At 42.9% G+C, this 10,475-nt stretch overlaps 1 protein-coding gene across 2 annotated transcripts in view; it reads right to left on the bottom strand.

The window, feature by feature from the left end:
* LOC310798663 (mannosyl-oligosaccharide 1,2-alpha-mannosidase IA) overlaps positions 1-10,475 on the bottom strand; it is a 420,317-nt gene that overhangs the window by 117,332 nt on the left and 292,510 nt on the right. For both annotated transcript variants that reach the window (XM_083661215.1, XM_083661214.1), the window contains exon 4: positions 3,000-3,080. In XM_083661215.1, the coding sequence (XP_083517341.1) occupies positions 3,000-3,080 (81 nt within the window). The remainder of the gene's footprint in view (positions 1-2,999; positions 3,081-10,475) is intronic.

The following is a 10,475-nucleotide window of genomic DNA, read 5'->3' as shown; positions in this document are numbered from 1 at the left end:
TACTGTACGTTCATAACAGCACAGACACAGTGTAGTATGTACTGTACGTTCATAACAGTACAGACACAGTGTAGTATGTACTGTACGTTCATAACAGTACAGACACAGTGTAGTATGTACTGTACGTTCATAACAGTACAGACACAGTGTGGTATGTACTGTACGTTCATAACAGTACAGACACAGTGTAGTATGTACTGTACGTTCATAACAGTACAGCCACAGTGTAGTATGTACTGTACGTTCATAACAGTACAGACACAGTGTAGTATGTACTGTACGTTCATAACAGTACAGCCACAGTGTAGTATGTACTGTACGTTCATAACAGTACAGACACAGTGTAGTATGTACTGTACGTTCATGACAGTACAGACACAGTGTAGTATGTACTGTACGTTCATAACAGTACAGACACAGTGTAGTATGTACTGTACGTTCATAACAGCACAGACACAGTGTAGTATGTACTGTACGTTCATAACAGTACAGCCACAGTAGTATGTACTGTACGTTCATAACAGCACAGACACAGTGTAGTATGTATTGTACGTTCATAACAGTACAGCCACAGTGTAGTATGTACTGTACGTTCATGACAGTACAGACACAGTGTAGTATGTACTGTACGTTCATAACAGTACAGACACAGTGTAGTATGTACTGTACGTTCATAACAGTACAGCCACAGTGTAGTATGTACTGTACGTTCATAACAGTACAGACACAGTGTAGTATGTATTGTACGTTCATAACAGTACAGCCACAGTGTAGTATGTACTGTACGTTCATAACAGTACAGACACAGTGTAGTATGTACTGTACGTTCATAACAGTACAGCCACAGTAGTATGTACTGTACGTTCATAACAGTACAGCCACAGTAGTATGTACTGTACGTTCATAACAGTACAGACACAGTGTAGTATGTACTGTACGTTCATGACAGTACAGCCACAGTGTAGTATGTACTGTACGTTCATGACAGTACAAAGTGTAGTATGTACTGTACGTTCATAACAGTACAGACACAGTGTAGTATGTACTGTACGTTCATAACAGTACAGACACAGTGTAGTATGTACTGTACGTTCATAACAGTACAGCCACAGTAGTATGTACTGTACGTTCATAACAGTACAGCCACAGTGTAGTATGTACTGTACGTTCATGACAGTACAGACACAGTGTAGTATGTACTGTACGTTCATAACAGTACAGACACAGTGTAGTATGTACTGTACGTTCATAACAGTACAGCCACAGTGTAGTATGTACTGTACGTTCATAACAGTACAGACACAGTGTAGTATGTACTGTACGTTCATGACAGTACAGACACAGTGTAGTATGTACTGTATGTTCATGACAGTACAGACACAGTGTAGTATGTACTGTACGTTCATGACAGTACAGACACAGTGTAGTATGTACTGTACGTTCATGACAGTACAGACACAGTGTAGTATGTACTGTATGTTCATAACAGTACAGACACAGTGTAGTATGTACTGTACGTTCATAACAGTACAGACACAGTGTAGTATGTACTGTACGTTCATAACAGTACAGCCACAGTGTAGTATGTACTGTACGTTCATAACAGTACAGCCACAGTAGTATGTACTGTACGTTCATAACAGTACAGACACAGTGTAGTATGTACTGTACGTTCATAACAGTACAGACACAGTGTAGTATGTACTGTATGTTCATAACAGTACAGCCACAGTGTAGTATGTACTGTACGTTCATAACAGTACAGACACAGTGTAGTATGTACTGTACGTTCATGACAGTACAGACACAGTGTAGTATGTACTGTACGTTCATAACAGTACAGACACAGTGTAGTATGTACTGTACGTTCATGACAGTACAGCCACAGTGTAGTATGTACTGTACGTTCATAACAGTACAGACACAGTGTAGTATGTACTGTACGTTCATGACAGTACAGCCACAGTGTAGTATGTACTGTACGTTCATAACAGTACAGACACAGTGTAGTATGTACTGTACGTTCATAACAGTACAGCCACAGTGTAGTATGTACTGTACGTTCATAACAGTACAGACACAGTGTAGTATGTACTGTACGTTCATGACAGTACAGACACAGTGTAGTATGTACTGTACGTTCATAACAGTACAGACACAGTGTAGTATGTACTGTACGTTCATAACAGTACAGCCACAGTGTAGTATGTACTGTACGTTCATAACAGTACAGACACAGTGTAGTATGTACTGTACGTTCATGACAGTACAGACACAGTGTAGTATGTACTGTACGTTCATAACAGTACAGACACAGTGTAGTATGTACTGTACGTTCATAACAGTACAGACACAGTGTAGTATGTACTGTACGTTCATAACAGTACAGACACAGTGTAGTATGTACTGTACGTTCATAACAGTACAGCCACAGTGTAGTATGTACTGTACGTTCATAACAGTACAGCCACAGTGTAGTATGTACTGTACGTTCATAACAGTACAGCCACAGTGTAGTATGTACTGTACGTTCATAACAGTACAGCCACAGTGTAGTATGTACTGTACGTTCATAACAGTACAGCCACAGTAGTATGTACTGTGTACTGTACTGTGTGTTCACATTTAGACAAAAAAATCCTTGAACACAAACAATAATAGATGCACAATCAATGGGAAATCCTATAGTGACAGTCAGATGTATCTACCGTAGTCTGAATCTATGGATAAAGGAAACAGCGCCTCCTCCAAATGTGGCGACTGCCAATTATTGCAGAAATAGAGCAGAATTTGGCCAGAGCCCTGGCTCAAAAGCACACCCCACTTCCAAAATGGTGGCCTCTCTACTGTCCTCATCGACAACAAATGCAGGCACAGAAAAAATGCAATCTCACACAGAGCCGGCCTGTTCATCACTCAAACAGCAGGGGGTCAGGCTGGGATAACGGAAGCAGCGGCTCGCACTAGAATCGGAGATAATGGCCGTCGATGAATCTTACCTCCTCTCCTGTCAGGTAGTACGCCGACAGCAAGCCGCCCACGTAACGGATGTTCACCTCGAAGAGTGATGCCTCTCCATTCTGTTAGAGAGAGAGAGAGAGAGAGAGAGAGAGATGGAGAGAGAGAGAGAGAGAGAGAGAGATGGAGAGAGAGATGGAGAGAGATCAAATCATCAAAAGTCACATTCGGTCAAGGCCTCAATCAGCGGCAGAGCAGCAGTGATGATTATGGAAAGCATACGGATACTTTACCACCATGATGTATTTATGTGTAGATGAATGTTTCTCATCAGCCACTTAATGCTGTGACGTTTCTGTGGAGCATGGGGGCGTGTGATCAACATTCATGACATCCAGGTGTTGCCTATCTGTGCTGCACTAATGGGGGTCCACCCGCTATGCCGACCACCCGCAGTGCCGACAGCCCGCAATGCCAACGTTAGGCTTAGGACGTGGGGGGTGGGAGAGGTTAGGTTTAGGGTTAGGGTCTGAGGGAGGTTAGGTTTAGGCGTGGGGGGTGGGAGAAGGTTAGGTTTAGGGTTAGGGTCTGGGGGAGGTTAGGTTTAAATTTGTGTTTAAATATTTGAACGTTGCACCCCATCCACTTCAATTGTTTAGGAAAATGCAGCAACGGTGTTTTGCTGTGAAACTCCACAAATGTTTTGTGGACTAAAAATGCATGGGGGTGAGTAGAATTTTCATTTTTGGTGATATATCCCTTAACACGTTCACTGCCAATGACGTGTTAATACGTCAAAAAAAATCCAACGGTTGACTGCCAATGACGTGTTAATACGTCAAAAAAATGAAAAAAAAAATTTGACCGTGGGATGTGCATCTAACCCTTTTACATCTCTTATATAAATATTGGAGCCACCGAACGTGTACAACCCATTCCACCGACCCACTAAGTGGCGACAGTGCTCTCCCAGACTAGAAAAAGCAGAGCCAAAACTGCAGGGGAACGCGCGATGAAACCATTCTCATACTGTAGAATGGATTGGCGAAAACGCTTTCGCTTTCGCGCTGATTGCTGGCGGTGAGGGATTGCAAATTTGCATAATAGATTACGGGTGGAACACACTTTGAAACACGCAGCATAAATAAGACCAGAATCGCAAAAGCTTCATCAAAGCTCTCAACCGAAACTCCAAGAAACGAGCGAGCCCATCCAGACTTGCCCAGTGGCCGCCAGCAGACAGGAGCAGCAGCAAAGCAGTGAGCCTGGTGACGCGAGGTTACAGCAGCAACAGAAACGAGCTTGTGACACGCCCGCTGCAGCCAAGAAGAACACACACGGAGGGAGGAGTTTGAAGGAGAGGGGTGTTTCCTGCTGTTATGGAGGAAATTACTGTTCAAAACTATTGTTTAGATGTCTGACGTCTTACTGATGCCAAAAATGAATGGTTAAAGTGACTGTTCTATCGAATTTCACAAAAAGCTATTTATCTCAGCTTAAATTTTCAGACGCTGAAACCATGCTGTATTCAAGTGCTAATGCCTACATAACTACTAACTCTACAAACTAACTCTTTTAGACAGAGAAAGCACACATTCTATTAGTTCTTTTTAGATATTTTGTGTTCACAAAATCTTAGCAGAAAAGAATCCTCAGGTCTTGAAAGATGAGCCAGAATCCTCAAAAAACCCCTCTGGCAGAAGCTACCTACAGTAAAAAAAAACAGCTGGCAGTGAATGTGTTAAGAGCAGCTGGCTGTGTTGACGGACATATTAGCTAGTGAGGGGATCTTGGATCTGTGAGGTTGTTCTTATGAAGCAGCCTCTGTAACCACTAAGCTCCCCTGCCGCCCTGCCTTAGTCTCCTTGTAAGTCTGCTGTAATGGAGATACGCTCTCTGGAGAAATCAAAGACTACTGCCAGGCCGGGTCTCAATAAAGTCAGGCCAGAAAGTCAAAGCTATACGATAATGTTCCCTGGTGGTTTGTTTCCTCTTTTGTCTGAGAGCAGCTTAACTGCAGGGGCGTATTGATCAATATGAGGCCAACACAATGAGTTTAGTGATTCAGGCTAGATGTTCATTCTAACTCCTTTGTACGGGTTCAACATGTCGGCCGTTTCTCCTCTTTTAGGTTACAAGCGGATGCTGTGCGGGTTGTGCCCTGCGGTAGGTCTGCCTTGGGTATTGGCTGATTTTAATTACAGAGTAACATTTGGACAGGTAAAAAAACAAAGGAAAAACAAAAAAACAACACAGCATCTGATTTCTGATTAAATTAAATTAAAGCAGCTACGAGCAAGATTTTCGATTGTTATTAAACAGTATAATTATAATATTGATGCATCACATCTTACCTATAATAGTAGCTGAGACCAAAGCCGTGTGAATCGGAGAGTGCTCTCTTGATGATTATAGAGTCTGTGTCTGTCTACCGGCGGGCCGGATAGACCAGGAAGTGAAACGAAACGGTTTACGGCAGCTGCCTGCCTTCAACCGTTTCGCTCTGCGTAGCAACAGACCATAAACACGGAGAACGCCATGCAGGGGCTTGCTACTCTCGCGAACATCTCTCGTTATATTCTAACAGTTTGTTTGGAAGTAATTTTGTTATTTTGTGGTTATGGCCGAAGTGGCTGCCACAAACCGTTTCATTTCACTTCCTGATCTGCCCCGGCCGCAGACAGACTAATCGTCAAGACAACACTGGCCGATTCACTCGGGGTTCAAGCGAGACTACTCGGCGTTGGTCTCGTCTACTATTAGAGGTAAGATGTGAGGCATCGATATTAAATTTAGACTGTTTAATAACAATCGAAAATCTTGCTCGTAGCTGCTTTAACTCTTTGGTGGAAAACCAGCAGTTTATATAAGCCTTTGCGAGGCAGCTGGATTTGCGCGATATCATGAAATCACAATCACATGACAAATCCATCTTGCCACGCTCCAATCTATTGGTTTAAATCTGAACCGCCAGTGGTTCGCACCAATCAGCATCCTATGAGGCAGCTAGGGGCGGGCTTTAGTGTGACGCCACCAGAGAGAGCGAGCCTGAGATAGACACACGTGATCGATGGTTCATCCAATCACCTGCCAGGTATTTTTTTGAAAGTCCCCGCCCCCAAAACGGTTTCCTGAGTGACTCTTTCCCACGTGGTTATGTGAAAACAAACCATCTGCGAGCGTCAGGTTAACAGTTGATCAACGTCTCCTGAATTTTGAAGTCGGCTATTCTGCTTTATCTCTCTTTAAACAGCGATTTTGCATTATTACATAGTAGACATTTTGGTTAGAAATGTTCTAACATATTTCCTTTGGGTGCAGGTACACTCTTCAGCATACAAATAGCTAGTCCTGCAGGCAAAAATACGGTACCTACATTTATTGATAGTCATTTGCTTGCCTCATAGCTTACCTGCTTTTGAAAGCTTGTAGTGTAGAAAAGCTTCATTGACAATATTCTCATGCTAGACTGTGCTTGTGAATAGGCCCTTAGGCTCAAAAAGGCCCTTTTTCTGGTTGTTAACATCAAACACCGTTGGTCTGCTCCCCTTTCCATATGAAATATGACGTATCATAAGAGGTGTTAAGCACTACATGTGTCTCAATATGTCACCGTAATTAATGTCTCTCATGCAGGCTACTTATTGACTCAGAGACCTCTTGAGCAGGAAATTGCTATCTGAAGTGTGTGGATGATAAGGAAAGTGTAATTGGGTGCTATAGAGGGTAATTACCTCCGCTCTGAAGATAGCGTAGGGATGGAAAGTCACTGGCATCGGTTCAAAGCTATCATTTATCTCCATACATATCTTAAAATGTTGATAAATGCAAACCTATCTGGTATGATTACATTATTCTGATATATATTCAAGACTTTGACAAGCATTTGTGGCATCGGTTATTACCGCTTGTGGGCGGGGTAGCGTAGCGGTAGATTCCCATGCCTACCGATGCAAGGGTCCTCCCATGTGCTACGTCCTGCCGGTGAAACTTGTATCAGAGGAAGCATGTGCTAGTCTAACGGCTCTCCCCAGATCGGCAGAGGAGGTGGAGCAACGACATGAAACATATAGGCCGTGAGCACTGGAGTTGTTGGCGTTGCTCCGCCCCCAAATCGAGCGCGTTGTGGCGCTACGCGAGTGGACTCTGAGAGAACAAGGCCGAGGCTTGGAGCGTCGACTAGCCACGGTAAAGAAAAATACAATATTCCTGGAATGCGAGTTTAATGAACCAGTTACATGTCATATGCATTCTACAACAAATTAAGACATTACCATTTGCTTTCATTTGTATGTTACATACTTATTGGCCGTGTTAGTAGTTTGTTTATGGGATAGAAATTCTGCCAGGTTACAGGTAGTAGCGGCCATTTTGCCTGCAGAATTTTCTCCTCGAAATGAAGATTGATTGACAGCTGTCATGTTGTGATATGATTGGTTGAAATGGGGTAGAACTTTGATAGTACTAAGTGAAGTCACCATACTGTAGATTACTGTTATAAATTAAATCCTGAAAAACAAAATACATTTGATTTTTGTGATTTGTGTGTGTGTGCATACATTATTAAATAGGTGAACTAAAATAAAAAATCAAATTTTTGGGTTCAGACAAAGCAGCGATGCCTCTGGTATGGCGGCCGAGTTGAGCTGTCTATCTTGCCAACCCTGAAATGAGCGGCCCAATCTATAATGGCACTAAGATGGCAGAGATTAGGAGCGGAGTGCCAATTTATCAGCAGTGATGGTGACAAGACAGCGGGGAGGTACGGGGAGAGGGGACAGTAATGCTGACAAAGGTTTTGCTGATCAGACCTGGCTTCTCAACACAGGGCTAATAAATCACTCAGCCAGCTTTATACACTGTACTGATTCAAATGGAATACAACAGTATTTTAATATCCCACCAAATGCATTAAAATAATAGAAGCCTACTGGTAGCATTTCCATCATTGTCTTGATTTTTGCATTTTAAACTTGCTGAGTATTGTTATCGAACAAGTATTTCCAAAACATTGTTTCAACCATTTAGAATTGCATCTAATCAAATATGTTTAATCAGCAAAAAGAAAAAGCTAAGCCTGGGGTTCTATCAATACATTTGTCCTCTTCTCTAGGGTACAATTTAATTACACCAAGAATAATCAATTTAATCTCCACATTGTAAACAGAAGATTCAATCAAAACCGTTTCTAAGTCTTCCTAAAGGTTTTTTCAAGCAGGAACAAATATAAATACTGGGTGCACATACTGTAATTAAATAGCACAGCAGAACTGCTTGGATATGTATCTCCGTAGCTATTTTCCAGCAATACAAAATTTCCAATTAAGAAATATATAATTGTTACTTGGTTTACGTACTAGGCATTTCGCGAGCTACGCGCGCTTGCCTGCTACGCTCGCCTGCAGCTCGCATATGCAGCTCGACCGCTACGCGGCCTCGCCCGCAGCTCAGCTGCTGCGTGGCTCTGTTCTGGAGGCTCCCTGCCCTGCATACATGGAAAGCCTAAGGCAGGGAGAGGGGCAGCAGCAGATTCTGGGGAGCTCCTTGCCCCTCCATGAGCAACATGGAATAGCCTTAAGGCAAGGAGAGCAACAAAAGACCCCCAGGTACTGAACAGAGCAAGCAACAATGACAACAGAAATTACATTGTTTAAGTCAGACACAGCATGAAAGGAGGAGCTGGGGAGGAGGTGGGTTGCAAACAGCTTGCAGATGAAGCAGCCATGTTAGGCAGCAGACTGGAGCAGAGGGTGCCCTGTTTGAGTTGAGCCAATTGAATGCATCAGCTAAGCAGTCAGCTGATGTGGGCTGGGTTTGAGATCAGCTCCTGATCAGCTGTGGGCTGGGCTTAAACTGGGCTTGACATCCGTGGCCTGCCTGAACTACCGCGGCGATGTTCGATTTTGGTTTCCAATTGCAAACAGACAAAAAAATACTTTTCAAAACCGTGCACCGGAATACTGTCCTCTCTCACTTTGAATAATGCCAACAAAGTAACGAGGAAAATGTTAAAAACTGTCAAATACAATCTTAATTTTATTGTCAGTGATTAATTGCTCAGCATTCACAATAATATGGATATTAGCGAAAGCACAATTTGATAGTCGAGACATGGAAACAAATCCGTGTGGAGGAAATCAAAGTCAATTATGGGAAAATGTCAATGCAAATTGCTCAGTCTCATTCAAAGTGCACTTCGCTCTCCATTCCGCTTCTTAAGTCTGGATTTGATTGTCACTTCAACACGACGGCTCCAAGATTTAGCTGTAAGTAGTCTGCCCTCTTTCAAGTTTCCTGGTCAGCGACGGTGCTTATCTGAGTTTGGCAGAGCTTTGTTTAAACGTTGGGTTTACGTTTAATTTCACTGCAAATTAAATGATAAATAAACGACAAGGAAATGCTAATGAGCTTAAACATCACAGCATAAGGCATTGTCATATCTCCACACAGTCCAGATTGTGTCTACAATCCAAACAAAAAGCCCACCTGAAGCAGTGCAGCATCACTCCTTCAGGCATGGAGAGGAAATCAGGTGGTGAAGGGAAAAACACCTGTGTTTTGCTTTGTCTCTTGTCACTGTGCTCAAGCAGTGGATCTAATTAGGAGACAACACAAGGCTGCCATCAAAGCAAACAGACCTTCTCACTATCACTACCTCCAAGACTCAACTCATTTTTTATCTCCTTTACTTGTCTGCCTATTGAGTGAGAAAGCACAGTGGAAGGTGACAGAAGACTGTCTGAAGGTGATTAGGATGACGAAGATGGGGCTGGAACATCTCTGTACTGCATTGTGGTGTTGCGGCTTTAAAGTACCTTGACCTTTGACCTTTGATAACCAAAATGGAATCAGTTCATCCTTCCGTCCAAGTCGATGTTTGAGGCAAATCTGATGAAATTCCGTCAAGGCATTCCTGAGATATCGCGTTAACAAGCTTGAAAATGGCGTTCGAGAGGTCACAGTGACCTTGACCTTTGGCCTCCAAAATCTAATCAGTTCATCCTAGAGTCCAAGTCGATGTTTGAGGCAAATTTGATGAAATTCCGTCAAGGCATTCATGAGATATCACGCTAACAAGCTTGAAAATGGCGTTCGAGAGGTCACGGTGACCTTGACCTTTGACCACCAAAATCTAATCAGTTCATCCTTGAGTCTAAGTCGATGTTTGGGGCAAATCTGATAAAATTCCGTGAAGGCGTTCCTCAGATATCACGTTAACGAACATCGGACGGACGGACATACGAACGTATGGACGGACAACCCGGATCCATAATGCCTCCGGCCTGGCTATCGTAGGCCTGACTTGGCCTACTTCCCCAAAACAGCAGTCCCTTGTGCCTGTCTCTAACTGAAGGAGCCCCTGGATGCTGCATTCAGCATTGCCTCAAATATTTACAATATACATGATAATGGAAACAAATTAGCATTTTAATTGGTCTATGTAATGTGATTGTTGTGCAGGAGGCGCACACAGAAAAGAAAATGAATGAATGAGTGTAACCACTCATTGCTGTTGT

This window comes from Poromitra crassiceps (genome assembly GCF_964638095.1).
Source record: "Poromitra crassiceps genome assembly, chromosome: 26".
NCBI classification, from domain to species: domain Eukaryota; kingdom Metazoa; phylum Chordata; class Actinopteri; order Beryciformes; family Melamphaidae; genus Poromitra; species Poromitra crassiceps.
This window is presented reverse-complemented; position numbering and strand designations above follow the sequence as displayed.